General features: G+C 39.6%; 2 protein-coding genes across 4 annotated transcripts in view; one reads left to right on the forward strand and one right to left on the reverse strand.

Moving 5' to 3' along the window:
• ALPK1 (alpha kinase 1) overlaps positions 1–12921 on the reverse strand; it is a 132585-nt gene extending 119664 nt beyond the window's left edge. Inside the window, exon 1 of the mRNA XM_060299097.1 lies at positions 12682–12921. The gene's annotated coding sequence lies outside the window, so the exon portion shown is untranslated. The remainder of the gene's footprint in view (positions 1–12681) is intronic.
• Positions 12669–23799, forward strand: TIFA (TRAF interacting protein with forkhead associated domain). Of its 3 annotated transcripts, none has more exons than XM_030864051.3 (3): positions 12669–13123; positions 13536–13763; positions 18020–23799. In XM_030864051.3, exon 3 carries the CDS (start codon positions 18044–18046, stop codon positions 18599–18601), a length of 558 nt encoding a protein of 185 aa, XP_030719911.1. In that variant the 5' UTR covers positions 12669–13123; positions 13536–13763; positions 18020–18043; the 3' UTR covers positions 18602–23799. The 3 variants fall into 3 exon arrangements, with proteins under 3 accessions (XP_030719911.1, XP_030719912.1, XP_030719913.1); XM_030864052.3 differs by having other exon boundaries at positions 13574–13763; XM_030864053.3 differs by lacking the exon at positions 13536–13763.
• Positions 23800–24235: the final 436 nt, after the last annotated feature.

The following is a 24235-nucleotide window of genomic DNA, read 5'->3' on the forward strand; positions in this document are numbered from 1 at the left end:
AACCTACACCCACCCTTACCCAAAATAATGCACACCGTACAGTCATGTAATCTGCTGACACACCACTCAGACCTAGGGGTGCACAGCTTCTGTGGTACAATTACTAATACTCTTTTTGGTTCACTTGAATTCGAGGTCAAGGAGGAAAGAGGAGAAACAACAGAATCTTGAGACTATGATGAAGCATCATGTATAGACTTGTACAGCAACAGTGATTACATGTGAAGAATTAAAAATGTTCTTAACAATGAAGTATCAGCCAACCAAAACCGAATATTGTTTCTTATAAGAGTACTAGCTGCACTAAGTAAAAAGAAAAGGCAGAGGGAGATAGAAGCAAACAGAGATGCCATTATGTTGTGACATAAAGTCCCCTCCCTTCTGATCCTGCCTCTCTTTTCGCCCTCACCCACCTGCAAATTCCAAACAATTCTAAAGGTTTTAATCTGTGGCTTTAAAAAGTCATCCGGACCCCTAATTTTAAATGCTAAAATTGGTTAATGAAAGGACTCTTTTGAATAGAAATACGAAGGATTTTAATTTTTCATACTTTCTCTCTACATAATGCTTCTCCACATCCAGAGTTCCCCTCGGGGTTCATCCCAAATGAGAAGAGCAATTTTTCAGCCTTATCTGTTTCCTGGCAAAACTATTGAGGCCATGATAAAAGTGACAGTTTCTGTTATCACTACCTATATACTCCAGGCAAACGTCCCAAGGTTAATTTTTCAAATAAGTAATCCCAGTTCCTGTAATCAAAGATCATAATTCAGTGATAAATAAAGCCAGATGTTCACTAGCAGCAGTTCTAGCAAGTCTCATGACTTGAGGACTTTATTATTTAAACTTTTTTTTTTTTTTTCTTTTTTGGCCGCCCAGCGCGGCGTGGGGGAATCTTAGTTCCCTGACCAGGGGTGGAACCTGCGCCCCCTGCAGTGGAAGCCCGGAGTCTTAACCACTGGACCGCCAGGGAAGTACCCATTATTTAAGCCTTTAAAAGAAAGGGGTTTCGGGACTTCCCTGGTGGCATAGTGGTTAAGAATCCGCCTGCCAACGCAGGGGGCACAGGTTCGAGCCCTGGTCCGCGAAGATCCCACGTGCCGTGGGGCAACTAAGCCCGTGCTCCACAACTACTGAGCCTGAGCTCTAGAGCCTGCGAGCCACAGCTACTAAGCCCGTGCGCCTAGAGCCCGTGATCCGCAACAAGAGAAGCCACTGCAATGAGAAGCCGGAGCACCGCAACGAAGAGTAGCCCCCGCTCACCGCAACTAGAGAAAGCCCGCGCACAGCAACGAAGACTCAACGCATCCAAAAATAAATAAAATATTAAAAAAAAAAAAGAAGCTGGTTTCTTTTCTCTTCCTAATAACCTAACTTTACTGCTGTAGGTGGTCCTTCTCCCCTCCCCCTCCCTTTCTGGGGAGTTTTCAGAAGTGCAAATGTTCTTGGAGCTCCAAAGTTATTTCAATGTAGAGAAGGCCACCAGGTGGAAACAGGGTCACAATTTAAGAAAATACTGCCTTAAAAACTATGTCATCTTTTATACCCACATCTACTGAGTTTTTGTCATTAAAAGGCTGATACTCACCTTTATCTCGAAGAAGAGGAAATACACTATAAAACTAGCAAATCTAACTCTGAAAAAAGTTAATTATAGCACAACCTCCCTGAAATATACTGTTTCTCATAAACGGCCTCCGTTTCAGGAAGTAGGAATTTGAAAGAAAACATAGACTGTTATTGTCTCAGAGTTTGATTGTGCAATTCAACTCCGGGACTTTCAGCAGTTCTGGAATTGCTTAAGTGAAAGGTATTCTGGGAGTTGTATTACTACAGAAAAGTTCCTTCTTCTAAAGAAAGTGCAAGAAAACTCCTTATTTGGACTAAGTCAGAATGGAGAGCCAGTCCCCCTGAGAGCCGAGGAAAGAGACCGTTAGTAAGAAACAATGAACATGACATTGTTTGTGATCTATTATCAAAAGAAATTCATGTTACAGCACCATTCGGCGCTCCATCTATTTTAGAATTAGTGTGCAGAATTGAGCTTATTGTTACAAGGACACCTATACTACCAAGTTTTTGAATTGAAAAATGAAATTGGGATTGACATGTATACACTGATGTGTATAAAATTGATGACTAATAAGAACGTGCTGTATAAAAAAATAAATTAAATAAAATTCAAAAATTAAAAAAAATGAAGTTGGAATTTATCTCATAGAAAATCTCATTGGGCTGACTGGCTTAACAGTGAGGACTATCAACTAGTGTTATATAGTGGATATCGTCCTTCAATCTAAATCTGCGGCTCCAAATTTTGACAAAAAAATATCAAAAGTACATGAAAAGATATTTAAATGTTTAACAACATTTTATTGGAAAAGTTGTTGACGTCAACTATATTGTAATTTCCTCAGTCCTTTCTGAACCTGCTGGATTAAAGAAGTGTCCTCTCCAGTGAAGGAGTAAGACATTTCATTAGTAGTAATTTGATAAGTCTTGGTAAAACCTTTTTGATATAGTTCCCCCAAACTGAGAAATTGAATGACGAATAAGTGGGTGACAAATCCTTCGGCAAGCTGGATGGTTTCCAACTCTGCTTCTCAACAAAACAGAAAAAGAAACTACTTACGTATTCAGCTACTAAGTATTTTAAGTACTAAATACTCAGTATTTAGACAACTTAAAAAAATTTTTATGATAGATCACTATGTAATTCTTAATATATGACCTTAGAAGAAGTTCAAATAACCAAATGAATTGTATATCAAAACTCTTTCTATCTCCTTTTATTTATGTAAAGAGTTTCTCTTTTCTTTGTATGCACTTTTTTTGTAGAATGCTGGTTTATTCCAGCTTTCAGTAACATTCATCCATGAACTAATTTTTAAAAACCTTATAAATCGGGCTTCCCTGGTGGCACAGTGGTTGAGAGTCCGCCTGCCAATGTGGGGGACACCGGTTCGTGCCCCAGTCCGGGAGGATCCCACGTGCCGCAGAGCGGCTGGGCCCGTGAGCCATGGCTGAGCCTGCGCATCTGGAGCCTGTGCTCCACAACGGGAGAGGCCACAACAGTGAGAGGCCTGCGTACCACAAAAAAATAAATAAATAACTAAATAATAAAAAGAGAGAAAACCTTATAAATCTCACTGAGAAATGCATTTTCCATAAAATCTTATTCTGTTTAATAGTTATTCACCAGAATATTTTTGTCTTTCTAATCTATTATGAATTCATAATCCTTGTAATGTATAACTCTGTATTTAAAAAATTAACACTTAAAGTCTATGGTCAGAGGAAATAAAAAAGAAATTTAAAAATGTTTAATTTTAGTATGCACATGTTTTTATTGTAAAGAAATATGACTTTTTTTTTTTTTTTTTTTGGCTGCTTGGCTTGCAGGATCTTAGTTCCCCCACCCAGGCCCTCAGCAGTGAAAGTGCGGAGTCCTAACCACTGGACCGCCAGGGAATTCCCAAGAAATATGATTAAAATAACTTTCAAGCATATAAACTACTAATATTAGGAGAAAATTCTATGGAGAAAGTGGAAAGGAAATAAAAGTTAAAGGAGATGAATAATATAAACTTTCCAGTTGTTAAACTTGTACATGTACAAGAACTTGTACCTGTGTTTTTAAATGGATGATGGGGTCAGCAAATTACTAGCATATATAATTTCCATTGGGTACATCTAAAAGAGTTATTAAACATCTGACTTAGATCATTTGCAACTATTTAAAGTGTTGATAAAAGATGGATATCAACTTAAAAATGTGTGAGTGTTGTTTTTGTAAAATTCTGTTTGAGAGTAAATGAGCAAAAATGTTAGAAATTCAGTATTCTAGAGCCTAAAAGAGGGCATTGGATACTTGGGAATGGAAAGAGAGAAAAAGGGTACTGATACTTTTATCATCCTTATTTGAGGGATGCAATGAGGCATTTATCTTGCCTACTATCTGGACAACAGTTGAATCTGTCTCCAATAGCAATTTCTGGTAGAATTCCCAGAGCCATGGAAACACAAAGATAGAATGTCTCATTTATGATCACAATGTTGAGCTTTAGAAAGATTTCAAAGATAAAAATTCTTTGAGATGGAAAACTAATAACGCAAGCCTCAACTATTGTGAGATGTACACTCATAAAAGAAGTACATTATGAATCACTTAGAAAAACTGGTTGCACCATCATATTCATTTTTATTTTCTAGGTTTGACTATTTTCTTATCTTGACTATAAATCGCTAAAACAAGCTGATATCATTCATTTGTTCAGATAACATGTTTAGAGCATTTATATTGTGCCTAGTGTTACATTGGTGCCATGGATTCAGACTGACCACGTAAGAAATACCCTTAATGCAATCACAGCGACAGATAGATTGGTGGATATATGGCTAGAAATTACCTGGAAAGATAGGAGTTAGCTCATAATATGAGAGCTTTGTGTTTAATTCTAAGGAGTTTGAACTTTTATCTTGAAAGCACTGGGGAATCATAGAAAAATTTAAGGAATATGGTAAAATCATATAACTATTTTAGAAAGAATGCTCATTGTAGTAGGAAGGTTGGATTATGGGACAAGGTTTATTCCAGGAGAAAATCATGGTAGTGGATGGATTAGAAGGCAAGACTGGAGTTAGGAAATTGAGTTAGAAGACTACTGCACTGGTCTATACTGCAATCACGACTGGGCTTAATTAATAACAGTAGATAAAAAGCAGAAAGAAATACCGGCTTCCCTGTGGCGCAATGGTTAAGAATCTGCCTGCCAATACAGGGGACACAGGTTTGAGCCCTGGTCCAAGAAGATCCCACATGCCGCCGAGCAACTAAGCCCATGCGCCACAACTACTGAGCCTGTGCTCTAAAGCCTGCGAGACACAACTACTGAAACCTGCGTGCCACAACTACTGAAGCCCACGTGCCTAGAGCCTGTGCTCTGCAACAAGAGAAGCCACCACAAAGAGAAGCCTGTGCACTGCAATGAAGAGTAGCCTCCGCTCGCCACAACTAGAGAAAGCCCGTGCACAGTAATGAAGACCCAACACTGCCAAAAATAAACAAATAAAATAAATAAAATTTAAAAAAAAGTAGAAAGAAATATTTAGGAGACAGGTTCACAGGCTTGTGTGACAGACATAGAAGTATGGGTAAACGACTTAGAGGCTGTCCAAAAACAATAACTGTAGTTAGAGTTTACCGAGGGAGGATGTGAAAAGTCACAAAGAGCAAGTGTGGTAATACCAGTATTCATGTCAGAAAAGAGGGGCCACAAACGAGATGGGGAAAGAATGTGTAGATCACAGCAGAGAAAGCAAAACAAAATTATCCTCTAAAAACAGGATTGGCTGTATAATCTGTGGGATCTCTTGTCCAAAAATTATTAAGAATTTCAAGATGGCAACAGCAGAGCCAAGCATGAGGCCCTGAGTATGGGGCCCTGTGCCACCGTTCAGGTCACATCCTCATGAAGCCAGCCCTTCCTAAAAGCCAGGTAGGTGAGAGTGGCTGGGTCATATCTCAATAAAGTGGGAGTGGTCAACAGTACCAAATGATGCAGAGAAGTGAGAAGGATGAGGATAGAAAAGTGTCCATTGGCTTGGCAGGTAGGTCAAGGATAGTTTTAACAAGAACAAATTCAGTGGAGTAGTGGTAGAAAGGAGATGAAATATTTTTAAAATCCTAGTAAGATAAATAGAGTAGAAAGAGAAACTTTCCATCTAAGCCTACAATAAATAAAATATCCAGGTGGAGCCTATTTTTGGAGGGGGTTACATTCTTTGCAAAGGTCTTCAGTGATGGAGCAATATGATCTCAAGACCAACTTAACCCTTTTATTATATAACTAACTACATAATAAACATGAAGGCCACAAACAGCAGGGAATAGTGAGATTTCTATGGGCATAATGGCCAGAATGTCATTCTGGAACTTTCTTCTCAGAATTAGTTGTCAGCACAATGATGATAAGCATAAAGAAAGAACCAGAGATGGAGGATAAAAAGAGAACTTATTCCAGGTATGGCATTTTTCTGGGGAAAGACTTTCTGTTTTATTTCATGAGAAAATGAAATTATTGTATTATAAATTAAATAATGTATATTGTCTAATCACTCATTAGTAGTATAAAGTTGTTAGTTGTTAGGATGCTAGTAATTCATTAGATTTTAAAAATTAATGGAAAAGCACTGGGACTTCCCTGGTGGCACAGTGGATAAGACTCTGTGCTCTCAATGCAGGGGGCGTGGGTTCGATCCCACGCACATCCCCTAACTAAGAGTCTGCATGCCGCAACTAAGGAGCCCGCCTGCCACAACTAACACCCAGTGCAACCAAAAAAAAAAAAAAAAAAAAAAAAATTAATGGAAAAGCACTAACAAATGAAATGTAAATATTTAAACATTAAAGAGGAGGAGGTGTGGGGTTGTTATTTTCTTTCTTACTAAAAATTACACTAATAAGGAGTACTATATGACAAAGTTTAGATTTAACAAGGCAAAATTAAGTTACTTGGTTTGGAGGATATGTGACAGGTAGAAATAATGCATCCCTCCCCCCAAAACTGGCCCTTCTTTTCCTGCTTACATAGTTCTCATAATAAGTGACTGGGGATTCCAGGATCAGGATCCACTGGAGACTCTCATTATCCACTGGGCTCCTCTAATCAAAAGACCTTATTAGTGTTTTACTGTTGTCTAAAAATTACCACAAATTTAGCAGCTTAAAACAGTACCCATTAAATGATCTGTTCTATGAACTAAATGTAAAATATTTATAAATGAAGATGCATTTTAAGTGTCTATAAAATGATACTATAACTAGAGCATGGACATTTTATAAGTATTTAAGAATTTAGAGGAAAAGTAATAAAGGTCCTTTGGTATACAAAAACAAAAAAAAAACCAGCATCCATTTATTATTTCAAGGTCTTGTCAGTCAGAAATCTGGGCACATTACAGCTGAGAACACTGCAGTTCTCGTGTGAGGCCTGGGGGGACTCCTTCAAGGCCCATTCAGGTTGTTGGCAGAATTCCATATATAGGACCAAGGTTGCCAATTTTCTTGGTAGCTGTTGGCTGGGGAACACTCTCAGATCCTAGATGTCAACCACAGTTTCTTGCCGTGTGGTCTCTGTAGACAGTTCCTGACATGGATGTTTGTGTCCAGGCCAGCAGGGGCATGTGTCTCTGACTTCCTGAAGGGCTGAGCCCTTTTAAGGATTCACATGTTTAGGTCCGGCCCAACCGGATAATCTCCCTTTGGATTCAAAGACAACTGATTAGAAACCTGGTCACAGGAAGATATCCTATCATATTCATGGATTCTGCCCACACTCAAGGCGAGGAGATTTTACAAACTGTGTTTACCACAGGGTGGGAATCTTGGGGGCTGTCTTAGAATTCTGCCTACCACACAACTTCCCCATAACTGACCAAGGAGGGGCCGGACAAATGGCCCAAGACAGCGTGACTCCTTCTCTCCCTCCACCCTCCAGGTGTCCTGCCTCTGGGGGCTCCAATTTTCTCCTCACCATCTGCTCACTCTCTTGAGAGTCTGAATTTTATTGCAGTTCTCCTCATGTGAAAAATATTGAGGCATCAAAGCATTGAGACCTTTCTCTCAGGAGATTTCTTTCATTTGGTTCTTCTTAAAAAAGCTTTTTTGTGTGTGCATGGAACCATATTGCTTGCAAATGAGACCAAAATCCAAACAGCTTGAAAAAGTACACAATGAAAAATCTCTCCCACCTCCACATTCTGCCCTCTGTCTCCCAAATTCTTTTTCTCAGACTAACAGGTATACAGTTCCATTTCTTGGATCTCTTTGTAGATAGTTCATGCATTAACAGACATTTTTCCCCCCTACAAATATAGCATTTTTGTTCTGCACTTTGGTTTTTTGCTTTAGTGATGCATCCATCAGATCTTTCCACATAGATCTAAGTTGTTTTAACTGCAGATGCTTGACCCCCAAATAGGGAGAAAGTGAAGTCTAGGCTAGTTTTCCTTCATTCTCAATACTTTGGGCCTACTCCTGTCTCCCATTTAGCAGATAATGGGAAAAGAGCTAAGTGAGTTATCTCAGTTGATTCTGAATGTTTTCACAGGTTTGCAGAGAGCATCAGCCCTGAGATGGGACACTCCTGAACTGAGTCACTCTGAATCTGAACATTTTAGCTGGGCCTGAGAGAGTTAGATGAGTCTGTATCCAAGGTGCTTAGAGTGCACCGAGCACAAGGCGAGTATCATATAACCCAGTTGCCACAAGGCAACGCAAAAAAGCAACACTTTCTATTTTTTTTCTATAGTGTGCAATTGTATTACCACAAATTAGCTTCTCCTATTTTTGATTTTTAAGTGAAATACAGTAGGCTTTCAGGTATATCAGCTTAGTTATGGGCTAGTGAAAGTATCTAAAAGCAGTTTTTTAGATTGTTTCCATGGACAAATATTTTTGTAATTCCAAACATGGAAGTAACTGAATTAGAAATTATGTTGCAACCCATATCATGGAGGTGAGTGGTAGTGATAGAAGGGGAAACAGTTACTGAAGGGGACATCATCAATTGAATATGAGAGCTGAGACAAAATTTTACTTTATTGTTTAACATTAATACGATTTGGAAATTTCAAATTGTTCAAAGCTAGATAGAAATTTATTGGATTGTAGGCATTTTATGTTATTTCCAGATTATATGATTCATCACTAATTCAGATAGTAAATCCCTCTTTTTTTTGGTATCAACAATATAGATGCCTAGTGTTTCTTCTGTTTTGCTTTGATAAACAATTCTGGTCTGACCTTTGAGGTACCATTTCTCTGAAGGGTTCCTTTTAATCTCTCTAATTAGCAGCCTAGGAATACTTAAACCCTCCAGAAAGCATTTAGCTTACTCCATATATACCCAGCAACACTCACAGCATTTGGCTGTGTCAAGTGAAGTTAACCAAGCTTTAAAGCCATCCAAAGCCTTCCTTCATTAAACTCACAGGAAAGGAGTCTATCCACATTCCGTGTAATTTAAAAGATGTTGAAAACTCATGAGCAGTTCTGAGTGCAAGAGAAAGTTCTTGAAACTTCAAAATCAAAGGACGGGTTTGTCAAAATGACACAACCGCATCGAAACCAAAACAAAAATTGTTTTGCTCCTTTCCGAAACGGAAATCTGCAAATAAGAGGCCCTAAAAAGTGCTTTTCAGTAGGTATGTTCTCATCAGCACATGCGTGATGGTAGCACATGCTGGAATCCTTACATTTCTTCAGACTGATGTTACTTTGGCTGAAGTATTTTCACACGGGCTTTTAGTAATTCTCTTGCTTTCAGAGAAATCACAGGCTGAGATGAGGATATTTTATAAACCTCTTCCTGTAATATCTAGTAAACTTTCATCACATAAAGTCCTATTGTGTTCCTTTAACAGCAAAGACATTTTCATTATCAAAGAACGATGTTCATGTTTCTCTGTAAATGCTACTGTTACTGTATTTAAACTTTGATCTTGAATAACAGTAAAAAAAGTAAAATCTGTAGTAGAATTGTAAAATAATCCCTTCTATTAAAAATGTTTCTAGTGGTTTTACACAAACAGAAACAGTAACAAAATGAAGCAATTATTACAGAGTACTTTGCCTAATTTACATATTAGTGATTTAAAATCTTTTAAAATTGAAGTACAGTTGACTTAGTATATGAGTTTCAGGTGTACAACATAGTGATTCGATATTGTTATATTTTATGAAATGATCACCATGATAAGTCCAGTTACCATTTCTCACCAAAGTTATTACAATATTGTTGACGGTATTCCCTATCTTGTATGTTACATCTCTGTGACTTCTTTATTTTATAACTGCAGGTTTGTACCTCTTTATCCCCTTTCCCTATTTTGTCCACCTTCCCATACCCCTCTCCCCTGACAACTACCTGTATGGTTTCTGTATCTATGAATCTGTTTCTGTTTTGTTTTGTTTGTTCACTTTTTTTTTAGATTCCACATATAAATGAAATCATACAGTATCGATCTTTCTCTGTCTGACTTATTCCACGTAGCATAATGCCCTCTAAGTCTATTCATGTTGTCATAAATGGCAAGATTTCATTCTTTTTATGGATAATATAACATTGTATATATTTACCATATCTTCTTTATCCATTCATCTATCGGTGGACACTTAGGTTGTTTCTATATCTTGGTTATTGTAATAATGCTGCAGTGAACATTGGGGTGCATATACAATTTCAAATTCGTGTTTTCGCTTCCTTTGGATCAATACCCCAGAAGAATGGAATTGTTGAATCATACGGTAGTTTTATTTTTAATTGTTTGTGGACTCTCCATACTGTTTTCCATAGTGGCTGCACCAATTTACATTCCTACCAACCGTGCAGGAGGGTTTCCTTTTCTCCAAATTCTTGCCAATATTTATTTGTCTTTTTGATAATAGCCATCCTGACAGATGTGAGGTGATATCTCATTGTAGTTTTGATTTGCATTTCCCTGATGATTAGTGATGCTGAGCATCTTTTCATGTGCCTGTTGGCCATCTGTATTGTCTTCTTTGGAAGAATGTCTACTCAGGTCTTCTACCCTTTCTTTAATGTTAGTTTTTTTGATGTTAGTTGTATGAGTTCTTTGTATATTTTGAATACAAACTCCTTATCAGATATATCATTTGCAAATATTTTCTCCCATTGAGTATGTTGCCTTTTTGTTTTGTGATGGTTTCCTTCACTGAGTGAAAGCTTTTTAGCTTGATGTACCTTCATTTGTTTATTTTTGCTATTGTTGCCCTTGCCTGAGGAGACAGACACCCCCAAAATATTGCTAAGACCAATGTCAAAGAGTACACTGACTATGTTTTCTTTTAGGTTTCAGGTCTTACATTTAAGTCTTTAATCCATCCTGAGTTTATTTTTGTCTATGGTGTAAGAAAGTGGTCTAGTTCTATTCTTTTGCATGTAGCTATCCAGTTTTCCCAACACAATTTATTGAAGAAACTGTCTTTCCCCCATTGCATATTCTTGCCTCCTTTGTCTAGATTAATTGACCATAGGTGCATGGGTTTATTTCTGGACTCTATTCTGTTCCATTGATCTGTGTCTGTTTTTGTGCCAGTGCTATACTGTTTGATTATAAAGCTTTGTAGCATAGTTTGAAACCAGGAGCAGGTAGCTGCCACCAACTGTCCCTTCAAACCTTTAAGGAACAGAAACTTTTCATATGTGCACTCTTGGCTGTTTCTCAACTTGCACAAGCCATTTTCAGTTCAAGGCCCATTGTTTTCAACCAGTTGTCAGAGGGTGAAAACCATTACTGAGATTAGATACTGATCTGGAATTGAAGGCTTATTCAAATTTCATTTTGGGTCATTTAGTAAATCAAATAAGTCATCTTAAAGGAAAGAGAAAAATGGAATAATGTTCAGCATCATGAATTTTAACAGTTGTTGCATCTTCTCGATTAATGTTATCGATAACACCTACTTAAATAGTCCTTTGCAGTTTATAAAGCATTTTCACATCTCATTTAATTTTAAAGGTTAGAGATCAGAAACTCCAATTCCGGTAATACTATTTCATTGTGTGAGCTTATTGGTGTAGTCAAACTGCATGTCTTATCTTCCACCTGCTCTAATGTTCTTTGACTGAAAGAAGATACTGTGACTGTCTTTCAGGGGAGAAATAGTAAGTGTTGATGATTAACGAACAAAATTGCAGCCTTACAGGAATCTGCCTCACTTATAGATGCACCGGTCCTTCCTCATGCTTATGGTTCTTGATTACATGTAACTTTGAGAGTTCAATACTTAACCCCTCCTCAGAACCTCTTTATCAAGTGGTGACGCAGCAAGCATCACTGTTATTTTATTACCAGTGAAACAGACCCATAAACAAGCCCTCTCCTGAAGTCAAGGATGGAACCCAGACAAATGAGCGGCTTCCATCAGACATTTACCAGAGTTGGTGGGCGGTTTCCCAAGCTTTGAAGTAAGTAAGCCAGTATGACCTCGATCACCAGAAGCTTTGTCCCCCCCACTGCTGTTCTCAGCCCTTTTTCTCTTCATACAGTCTCCTGTCTCCCTCTAGACACCTATTGTCTTTATGCTCTCTCCACCTTTAGTTCATCCCAGATCTTCTCCCTGAGGCAGGAAAATAGTATCATCTTATTTACTCTAAGCTATAAAGGACTCCTGGGAGGTTGTTTCCTGTTGCATCAGGTACTAGCCCTCACTTTTGGAACCCGAGACCCTGGGTGTTGAGTGAGGACTGCCTTCAGGTAGATGGGGAGACAGGGAGCGCCTGGATGCTCGGGTGTAAGGTGAGGGCACCATGGGTACCAGGAGGCTGATCAGGAGCTCTGGAGCAAGTTCTGCCTCTTCCTCGCTCAGAAACTTAATCACTCTCTGGGCCTCAGTTGACTCACCTGTAAAGTGGACCTACTCTCCCGACTGTGAGGATTGCATAAGAATAACGTGCGCCCCGCACCTGTCTTGCTTGATGGTTAATTCAACACCTCGCCTCTCCCCACGCTGGTCCCAGGCCAACACTCCCAGTGTGTGGGGGGAAGTCGCCCTTAATGTTGAAGTGATTCAGTCCCCTTTTCAAAATCTGGCTCGAAAGCCACGCCCTCTTCGGAAGGGCCCTCGTTTGGGAGGTGGGGTCCTCGCCGGCTTACCTCGCATCCCACCCGGCCTGGAGGCTGGGATTTCTGGTCTGACAGGGCAGCGTCGGACACGGAGAAGGCAGGGGGAGGAGTGGGGCTGGCAAGGCCGGGGTGGAGTCTGGGAATCTCCGCGCTTTCGGAATTAAGGGCTCAGCGGAAGGGCGCACTCGGCCGGCCGACAGAAGGAGTCGCCGTGCGCGCCGCCGCGTCTGAAAGCCGCAGCCCCCCGCGGCCCCCGCTGGGTTGCGTCTGCGTCCCTCTCTCCCCGCTCGGCCCTGTCCCTCCGCTTCGGCTCACATCTGCTCCCCCTCCTCGCACCGCAGACCGCAGTGGCGGCGGCGCGGCCGGCGGGCGGAGACCACCCCTCGATCCAGGGCCTCCTCCAGGTCGCGTCCTTTGACCTCGTGCCTAGCCCGGAAAGCAAAGGGAAGTTCACGGACTCTGGGACCCCAAGGTACCTATCTAGGGGAGGTCTGGGGTGTAAAGTGGGGACTGCGTCTTTTCTGTTTATCGCCCGGAGAGGGAAGCTTTGTCGAGGGGTCTTCCGGGGCGTTGCGTAGAGTCATCTGCCCCTCCCGCGGACTCGGCTGCGGGCAGACGCTTGAGCGATTATTTACGGCGTGATCCCAAACTATAGGAATATTTATAAATGGAGCGAGGGAGCACTGAAAGGAAATATTGGAGATGGGTTTTCCTTGTACTTTCCTGTGCTTTGCAAAGTTTTTTTCCCCCCTCTAGTCAGTAAACAAAAAGGAATTCCATTTATGAAGTGGAGCTCACCGAGCGGTTGCATGTAGACCTGCCTTGCTTCAGCCTATTTGGTTAGGAAAATAACGTAATCCGTTGTTTCCCGGGACTTTCTCCAGCTTTCAGATTGAAAGGAGGAATTTCCCAAATTTTCTAGAGCGAGAATACACCCTGAGCCTCGCAGCGGAAGTCCGCAGCCACGTAGAACCGGACTCTGCAATGTTGGCTGGCTACAAGGCACAGTGGGAGAAAGAAGACATCGTCTCTGGAAAAAACAGAGCTTTACTAAGGTTTTTGTCCTGTTGATTTTGGTTTTCACGACTCCTTTAGCAAGACCTGTTACTTAAGTAAGTATTGATTCTGCTGAACAATAGCGTTCACGGATGTCTTCAAAGCCACACTACAGGGCGATGACCTGGTGAGGGGGGTCAGGATAGTTGTCTTTTGCTGTGCTTCCAAGTTTCTCTTCCCTTCCTATTAGCTCAGTGCCAGCAAAGTTATTTTAGTTCATTTGTTAACACAAATATTACTGTATGTCAGACATCATTACAGTGTTTTACAGCTTTTTGATGTCAGAGATCATGGTTTAAACCCACTTTGATGATAATCTCCAACTCCATTTAGTTCCATAAAAATCAGATGGTTTGTGACTTTGTAAAGAAAATATTTGTTATATGTTTGAATAGATATTAGATGCACATGGTATAAAATTCCGAAAGTACAGAGTGTGCAGTGACAAGTCTCCTTTCCACCGTCAATCCCAGTTTCCCTCTCCAGAGGTAACCACTGATACCACTATATAAGCTCATTGTTACTGTTTCTTTGATAACTTAGGCCAAACAGATTTGAAAAAGCTGCTTTTGAGCACCTGCACGCTAGTGACTTTTTAAATAAAAAATCCAACAATTTTATTATTTTAGGTTTTTTTTTGTTAGTTTCTGTCTTTTCTGTTTTTCTACTGACCACTCTGAAATGTCAGAGATTCAGGTCACTTTGTAGAGGGAACTTGCAGCTCTGCAAACTAATGAATGTTAGTTTCTGAGTTCCTTGAGGTCAGATACCATGGTTTCCTAAATTTTGGAGCTCCCTAACAACCCGCTATAATTATTAGTGACCTGCCAACATCCATACACGAAGGCTTAAGGTTAACTGATAATCGAAGTAACCTGGTGCTTCACAGCCTCTTCCTCTTATGAGGAGCCAGTAACAGTGTGTTTGCCTCCCCAACGCTAGATTCTAGTTTGGTGTCCTGCTAGTTCTGACAGACACCTCCGTGGCCCTCTTCTCTACTGGTTAGCTGCTATAGTTTGTGAAGTAACTGGTATTTGGGAGTAATGTTTGTAGTGGGCAAGAGAGAGGGTGCATTTCTGTTGTGTGAATCCTGCCTTTGACACTGTCTTTGTGACCTGCGTTACTTAGATAAACCCTCTGAGACTTAGCTCCCTCATCTGTGAAGCAGTGATTCACAGCGTTATTTTGAAAATTAAGTAAGACAGTACGTATAAAGGGCTAGCCCTGTACCTGGCACATGAAAGGCATACAGTAAGTAGCAGCCTTTGTTACTGTCAGGCTTTGTTATCATTTCATACATTCATAAGATAGGTGAGTACATGTGTCAGGGTACCTTATGGCTCAGTAACACCTTACAAGAAGGGTTAATTTTTGCTTATATTATGAGTCTCTATGGCTCTGTCTTTGGCCCTTCCCTCTGGGAGCCCACGCTGAGCTGCTACTTTTGTGGAGCACCGAGGTGGCACACGGAAAGAGAAGAGGCAGGTCTATCTACACAGTGGTTTTTAAAACCTGCGCTCGGAAATAAGCTTCATGTTACTTCCATTCACATTTCGTTGATATGGTTGTCACTGGAGTGGGAAGTATCATCTTTCTAAAGGGGCAGAACCAGTAGAGATAGGCCTGGTAGTGAGGGGCAGCAAATACTTGATAGTAACACAGGTTACAATTGTGAACCCAGAAGTTCATCAAAAGCTTAGAATTGAGTCACCCCAAGACACTTATAGCCACTGATTTATAAGCCAGAATGCCAAATTTTCCTTTAATATATCTCCCCTGGGTACTAGGCATAAGAGCCTGTACGGGGCAAAATTTTCTTGATGGTGGATTTTCTCAAAAGACTGAATTAATTCTAAGCTACTAGGTTACATAAAAAACACAAAAACACAAATTTGGGTGTTACCAAAAGACTGTATCCAGAATATACCATGTTTTAAAATCCAGGTCTCCTTTTGGAACCGTTATTGTCCAAAGTCCAAGAATGAATTAGAGTGATGGCAGTGTATCCTAGACAAGGTGGAAATCATGACAGATTCTTGCTCTTTCTTTTTTTTTTTTTTTTTGCTGTACGCGGGCCTCTCACTGCTGTGGCCTCTCCCGTTGCGGAGCACAGGCTCCGGACGCGCAGGCTTAGCGGCCGTGGCTCACGGGACCAGCTGCTCCGCGGCATGTGGGATCCTCCCGGACCGGGGCATGAACCCGTGTCCCCTGCATCGGCATGTGGACTCTCAACCACTGCGCCACCAGGGAAGCCCTTGCTCTTTCTTTTTAGGCTCTTTACTTGTTATCAGCTAATTGTTTTCCTGTCAACCATTAATTGCATCATCTCATGATTTATTATATTTATTCTAAGCTGTTTCTTGAATAACGACTTTATTATTGTAATTAAAGTATTTTCAAATCATGGTGATTAACCAGTTCTACCCACTGTGTGTTAATTCTTGCTGCCTTGGTTTCATAGTAATTTTTATCACCCTTGCTCCAAGATTCTGAGCATTCCTTTCTCTTTTTCTGCTTATAGCTGGACATTTGTTGCTTGGGTAAGGCAATACGGTAAAATAATGTCCAAAAAGAACCTATTATGAACGTAAATTTAAAACTAAAAATACGTTTCTAAATCAATAAAAAAGAAATTTTGCTTAGTTATTTGTTAAGTAATTGAATAAACTGAGTTTGATTTTTTGCAACACAACTTTGAAAAACAGAAGATTGTATTTTAAAAGTAAACAGTAGCAAGCATGGAAAGAAAAGGAAAACATTGTTTTTTTCTTTTTAACCAGCATAATTTTGATACCAGTATCTAATATAGATGGCAAACAAAAACCAATAAAACTACAAATCAACTTCGCTTAAGGCTATTGCTCCCCAAACCCCACTGTAAATACTGTATAGTATTTAAGGAATGCAGGGAGCACTCAGCATCACTCTACCAACTGGTATAATTTACTACCACACTAGATTAAAGGAATTCTATGCAGCTGTTTAAGATTGAGGTATATTTATATGTATAGATATGGAAAAAATCACCCATTTGTGTTACTAATTGAAAAATACAAGGTCTAGAACTAAATACAGTATGTTCCTATTTGTGTAAGAAATTTTTTTCTCTCTGTGTAGAAATGTGTTATGTGTCTTTGAGTGCACACAGTTTTGCTTGAGGTGTAAAGAAGACTTCTGTAAGGATAAAAGCAACATAGTGGTTGACTCTAGAAGAATAAAAAACGGATTAGGGTGGAGGGAAGATACTTAAAAAAATCCTTTTTAAGTGTTTGAATTTTTAAATCATGTGCGTGTAATTCTTTTAAAATAAATTGGTTTTAAAATGGCAGCTTTGGGTCAAAATAACCTCTCATAGATTTTAATAATTAATTCTGTCTGTTTTACTGCTTAAACTACTCCACTGATTATTAAAGGCACATATAGTGAGTTGGAGGTGGAGGGCACCACGGGGCCGTGCACTCTAGAGGGATGGGTTAACAGCAGTTAGATTGAGCTGCTTGTGGCTAACGACAGTTTGTCCAGTCATTAGGAACCATTGACAAAAATGAATAATTCCAGTACAAGTACAGACTATGATATTTAGAACTACCTCATGGAGATATTTTTTTTTAAATAAAAAGTGTGTAATGTCTAAATTAAAAAATTATAGGATAAAGTAAACTTTTAAAGCATTTACTATTTTTAACCCTTTACCGCCTAGAAATCTAAGTCAGGATATAAAGGACAAATGTTGCAGTTATTTGTATATAACTTTTACATGTCTTTAATCAGGATAATACATAATACCTCAAAAGTCACAGAAGCCCATACCTGAGTGTGGTAGTTATTCATCTTGTTCCACCCAAAACAATAGAAAATTCATAATACATTAAGTTTTAATTCAGTTAATAAACTGTAGGTTTTCTTCATGTGTATATCTTCATTTCTTTATTCCTGATTTTCTGTTTAAAGTACAGCTGTCATGTTTGGTCTGGGACCAAGTCACTCTGTTTAAATGAAAAAGGAACGGAAGTTTCTTTATGCTCCCCCCAAATTACTTTATCAATAGTCATTCCTTGTTATCGTCCAGATTATATGTATGGTCTTACTGTCAAACTAGAAATGAAAAATAGAGAGGAAAAAGTAATGCACCAGTTCGTATGGGGTTTGGTATAAGATTTCACATATCTACTCATTAACTGAAAGTATCCTGCCTATGTATTGTTTTCTTAAAGTCTAAATAAATCAGAAGATTTTCATCAAAATATTAGAATCAAAGATCTCAATGCCTGATGTATGGGAGTGAACTAATGTGCTGACTTGATTGTTGCAGGCGGGTCAGATTCTGGTGTACGTCATGTCTGATTTCGAAGATGCCGACACAGAAGAGACAGTAACTTGTCTCCAGATGACTGTTTACCATCCTGGCCACCAGCAAAATGGAATATTCCAATCAATAAGGTTTTTTAACCGAGAAAAACTCCCCTCCAGCGAAGTGGTGAAATTTGGCCGAAATTCCAACACCTGTCATTATACCTTTAAGGACAAACAGGTTTCCCGAGTTCAGTTTTCTTTGCAGCTATTTAAAAAGTTTGATAGCTCAGTTCTCTCTTTTGAAATTAAAAATATGAGTAAGAAGACCAAACTGATTGTAGACAACAAGGAGCTGGGCTACCTAAATAAAATGGACCTGCCACACAAATGCCTCGTTAGGTTTGGGGACTATCAGTTCCTGATGGAGAAGGAAGATGGAGAGTCATTACAATTTTTTGAGATTGAATTTTCTTTGTCGACAAGACCACTCTTGCAAGAAAACAACTGGCTGCCACAGAAGCGCATACCTGAGTGTGGCAGTTATTCATCCTGTTCCATCCAAAACAATTCTCCTATAGAAATGGGTGAAAATGAATGGTAAACGCACAGGGCTAAGGGAATCATGAAGGATGAAGAGCTCTGTAGACACTTTACAGACATTCCACTTATTAAGAGTTTCTTAGTGTAGTATATTACTGTCATCTATTACTTTGTCAAATTTGAGATCTGGTGTTATCATTTGAAGTCTGTAACTTGTGTTAGTCATTGATTTAGTCACCTGTTGCATTGCTGGATATGTGAAGAATTACTGTACGTGTACATCTGTGAGCATTAATGTACAAATAGTATCCTTTGTGATGAAGGAATAGTATTCTCAAAATATGGTTATGTTACTTTCTTCTTATGCCTGATTTTGGTCCTATGTTTTATATTGTTTCATTTTGGTTTGTAAGTTTTGGTTTGGTCATATTATTTCACAGTAGTCATTTGTTTTCAAGGTCAGGGCTACAAACAAGTTATTATGGGTGTTGTAGCCTGTTGGTACTTGTACCAGAGCATTGGAACAGAGCATCATGTTTTTTAGTGTGTCATTGTGGTTTTAATATGGGAAGACTTATTTGAGCAATAATACCTTGATTTTCTGTTTTTTTCTCTATAGACTTATACTGTTTATTCCCAAGAATACCGCTTTCCTTATCTGTATTCAGTATCTAAAACCAATATTTTAAACATTTTAACAAACCACTGTGTTAAGCTTAGAATTCTTTTTCTTTTTCCTTTTTTTTGGCTGCACCACATGGCTTGTGGGATCTTAGTTCCCGACCAGGGATTGAACCCCGGCCTCTGGCAGTGGAAGTGCCGACTCCTAACCACTGGACTGCCAGGGATTCCCAATTTTTCATTTTTATTACCAAATTTTAAATAGTTTTTTATGTACTACAGAGTTTTAAATTCCATGAATTCAAAATTTTAGCAGCATCCATATACATAATAAAGTCAAAGTTTAATTCTCTAACCATTTTCTTTGAAACTCTGAAGAAAGGGAGGAGCTGTTTTTAGACTGCTCTTAAGGGAGGACTGCAGTAGGCCGCAGGCAGAGGCTGTGGCTGGGGATTCAGACACATCCAGCTGTGCCCCTCAATGCATATTGGCTCCATTATTTGTTCCTCACCCCGCATGGAGGCACATGGCCACCAGTAGCTCCCAAGTTCTATATGTTACCGATCACCCACCCAAAGAGAACCTTATCTCCCAATTCCAGTCCAAGAGAAGGGTCAGCTTGTGTCAGGTGCCCACCCATCTACCAACCAACTTGCCACAGGTCACGTTAAATAATGGCTGCTCCAGTCAGTGACCATGTGGATAAGAAAAGAGTTTTCTCAAAAAATGGCCACAGTGGGGTGTGGGTGAGGGCAAACAAAAATGTTGGTGTTTGATACTAGGTACTGCAGCTAAGTTGTGAGACTCGCTGTTCACCTCTTAAGGACTCACTTGTCCCAGGAAACTGATTTTTCTTGCGCTCTTTAAGTAAAGGGGTGTATTAATTGGTGCCAGTGTTACAGTCATAGGCAGTCTCTTCTTGAACCTGCAACTTTATGACAAGGGGGTGCTTTCCAATGGTGGAGTCTCATATGCTATGTGATTATATAACCATTTCTAGAAGATTCTGTCTCTACTATCTACTGCATTGACTGACTTGAAGAAGCATTACTTTTAGGCTCTAACATGAGTGTAGTATTAATTTTAATATGCCTTGTGGAAAAATTAGCTATAATCTTTACTACTAGGAGATAACTGTTGTTCACATTTTGTGTGTATATATTTAGTAGCTGATTCCATGTTATCTCATGGCCCTTTTAACATTTCCAGTTCTCTAACACTTGTTTAATTCCTTACAGTAATTGTTATCATCTGTTAAAATAACAGGTAAGGTTACCATTTTACTTTCTGGAGCCTGATTGAAACAATTAGATCTTCCATTTCAGGTGATGACGGAGGATGAGCACTTGGAAAATTGTGATTGGAATTTACTGGGCTTCTAGTTGGTATGAGTTGTACCCAAGTCCAATCACTCATCATTCTACTAAACAACCTACATGAAAATATTTATTTGGCCAGGTATCTCTCTAAGCGATGCATTTAGGGCAGGGACACTGGTGAAAAAAATAGGAAAGCAGTGGTTTTAGACTGATGCTGGTTTCAACATTTTGTTGCTGGTGGAAGGCCACTGAGGGACTAGAGATGAGCCAGTTTGGCATTGCTTACTAGCACCTTCATAGAAGAGATCATCGTGAGATGCAGGGGAACACAACGGCTTTCTTAATACTGTTCGTGGAATCATTTCTCAAAAACCCAAATCAAGGTAGTAATATTTTAAAACAGGAAACTTCTGGGGTTAGACAGTCAAAATAAGGTGTGACATGGGAATTCCCTGGCGGTCCCGTGGTTAGGACTCCGCGCTTCGGCGCAGGTTCAATCCCTGGTCTGGGAACTAAGATCCCCACAAGTCGCACAACGCTCCAATTACTGGAAAGAAAAATAAAAGCAGGCATAATTCCTGGTTATACCATTTTAAAAGTTCTAGCATCTTAAAACCCTCACACAACTCCATATACCCTCCAGTTACCCCATTTCTCTACTCTGACCACAACTTTTCAAATAATTGTCTACACTGGCCATTCTTTATTCTTCACCCCTTACAAGATACTTCTCAGTTTCCATCCCTTCATTTGAAAAAATGGAACATGCAATATTCATGTTCCCAAGCCCAGCTGATGCACCTGCCCTTTCTCTCAGTGCCCAAGCAGCATTTGATATCACTGACTCCTCTCTTTCTGGCTATGGTGACACCACATTCTTTGGTTCCTCAAATTCCTCCCCTATCTGCTGCTTTTGGCCTGTTCTCTACCCCCGACTTCTGAAGGGCAACACTTAGTTGGGCTTCTCTGCCTGTCTGCTTCCTCAGGGGGATCTCAGCTGGAATAATTACTTAAATTACTATTTACCTACTACTGACTCCTAAACTTGTACCTATTCTTCTCTGAGCTGTAGACATATATCCCATCACCTACTTGGCAGACATCTTCATTCAGGTTTTTTAAAAAATAAATACCTCAAATTTAACTTTACAAAACAGAGCTCTTAATTTCCTCCAATTTCCCAAACCTGTTCCTCCCACTACATTTATTAAGTCAGAAACCAATAAGTTATCATCAAGAGTAGCTGTAGCTGCTAGTTTGGCTCTCATACTTCCATAGATTTGGCCAACAGAAAGGCAATGAACTCCAATAGATTTAGACAGTTTATTACTTACACAAACAGAAAAAGCAGGACCAGTGAGGAGTCAGTGTCCCACATCCCTGGTCGCTAGGGATGTCCGGAGCTAACACTGAACCGAGGGGGCCAGATGACAAATGCCTTCAGTGGAGGGTAGCTCTGTTACTGAGGAGCTAACTCTAAACTCCAACCAAGAGTCTTGTTAGCCTACATCTGTACCTGAATGCGGGTGAGGCGAACATCCCTTGCCTTGCTGGAACCAGGGAGTGGGATGAGAAACTGCCTCATGGCAGTCTTCTGCAAGCCAGGGAGGCAGATGATAAATGGCCTTGTGGTGGCTCCTCTAAGACTGCCTGTCTTGCCATGTTCCAGGAAGGATCGTAGGGGTTCCTGTCAAGACCTGGGTCAGGCTATGGTTGAGTGTTGGCTATGCAGATATGCAAAGTGAGCAAGGTCACCAGGGCACCATGCTGAATGCATTACCCTACAGTTAATGGGCAGAGGATCTGAAGACGTTTTTTCCAAAGAAGACATACAGATGGCTAACAGGCCATAAAAGGATGCTCAACATTAATCATTAGGGAAATGCAAGTCAAAACCACAATGAGGTATCACCTCACATCTGTCAGGATGGCTATTATCGAAAAGACAGCAAATAACAAGTGTTGGCAAAGATGTATAGAAAACGGAACCCTTGTGCACTGTTGGTAGAAATGTAAATTGGTGCAGCCACTATGGAAAACAGTATGGAGATTCCTCAAAAAAATTAGAAATAGGGCTTCCCTGGTGGCGCAGTGGTTGAGAGTCCACCTGCCGATGCAGGGGACACGGGTTCATGCCCCAGTACAGGAAGATCCCACATGCCGTGGAGCGGCTGGGCCCGTGAGCCATGGCCGCTGAGCCTGCGCGTCCGGAGCCTGTGCTCCGCAACGGGAGAGGCCACAACAGTGAGAGCCCCGCGTACCGCAAAAAAAAAAAAAAAAAAAATTAGAAATAGAACTACCATATGATTCAGCAGTTCCACTCCTGGATATTTATCTGAAGAAAACAAAAACACTAATTAGAAAAGATATATACACCCCAACGCTCATTGCAGCATTACTTACAATAGCAGAGATAATGAAAGCACCCAAAGTGCCCATCAATAGATAAGTGGATAAAGAAGACATGGTGTGTGTGTGTGACTATTACTCAGCCATAAAAAAAAAATGAAATCTTGCCGTTTGCGACAACACGGGTGGACCTACAGGGTATAATGCTAAATGAAATAAGTTAGAGAAAGACAAATACTGTATGATTTCACTTATATGTGGACTCTAAAAAACAAATGATCAAACATAACAAAAAAGAAAGTTAAAGACAGAGAACAAGTGGTTCCCAAAGGGGAGGCGGGTGAGGGGAGGAAAGAAATAGGTGAGAGAGATTAAGTGGTAAAAACTTCCAGTTGCAAAATAAATGAGTAATGGGTATGAAATGTACAGTGTGGGGAATATAGTCAATAACTATGTAATAATATCTTTGTATGGTGACAGATGGTAACTAGATTTATCGTGGTGATCATTTTGAAATGTATAGAAATACCAAATCACTATGTTGTGTAACATGAACTAACGTAGTGTTGTAGGTCAATTGTACTTCAAAAACAGACAAACAAACAAATAGAAAAAGAGATCAGATGTGTAGTTACCAGAGGTGGAGGGTAGGGGGAGAGGTAATTTGGAGGAAGGCAGTCAAAAGGTACAAACTTTCAGTTATAAGATAAATAAGTACTAGGGACGTAATGTACAACATGATAAATATAATTAATACTGCTGTATGTTATATATGAAAGTTAAGAGAGTAAATCCCAAGAGTTCTCATCACAAGAAAAACAAATTTTTTCCTGTTTCTTTAATTTTGTATCTATGAGATGATAGATGTTTATTAAATTTATTGTGATAATCATTTCACAATGTATGTAAGTCAAATCATTATGCTGTATACCTTAAATTTATACAGTGCTCTGTGTCAATTATATCTCAATAAAACTGAAAAAAAATCTTGTTGGTCTACCTCTAAAGGTAATCTGTTCTGCATTCCTATAGCAATTATCAATCCAAGCCACACCATGTCCCACTGGGAGTACTATACATATATCCACTTCTGCCCTCCTACAGCATATTCTCTACATAGCAGCTACAGGAATTTTTCGAAAATGCAAATCTGATCACTGTACACTCTGGCTTACAAAAAGTCAGTGGCTTCCTATTCTACATCAAATAAAATTCACTCTCCCTAACACCCTACCAGATACAGTAGATTCTCCAATATTTGCTGAATAAATGTTATTTCTAGTGTTTTTTATAAACATACAAAGCAAGAAAATTGATATCCTTTTCTTAGCAGTTCAAACACATTTTCAAGTTTAGTTCCATCCTGCTTTACCAATTCATTCTTTTTTGTCTTCATAGCAGATTTA

This window comes from Globicephala melas, chromosome 5 (genome assembly GCF_963455315.2).
Source record: "Globicephala melas chromosome 5, mGloMel1.2, whole genome shotgun sequence".
Classification (NCBI taxonomy): Eukaryota; Metazoa; Chordata; class Mammalia; order Artiodactyla; family Delphinidae; genus Globicephala; species Globicephala melas.

Coding starts and splice junctions, on each gene's coding strand:
- TIFA (XM_030864051.3), top strand. CDS start 18,044: ATGTCTGATTTCGAAGATGCCGACACAGAAGAGACAGTAACTTGTCTC.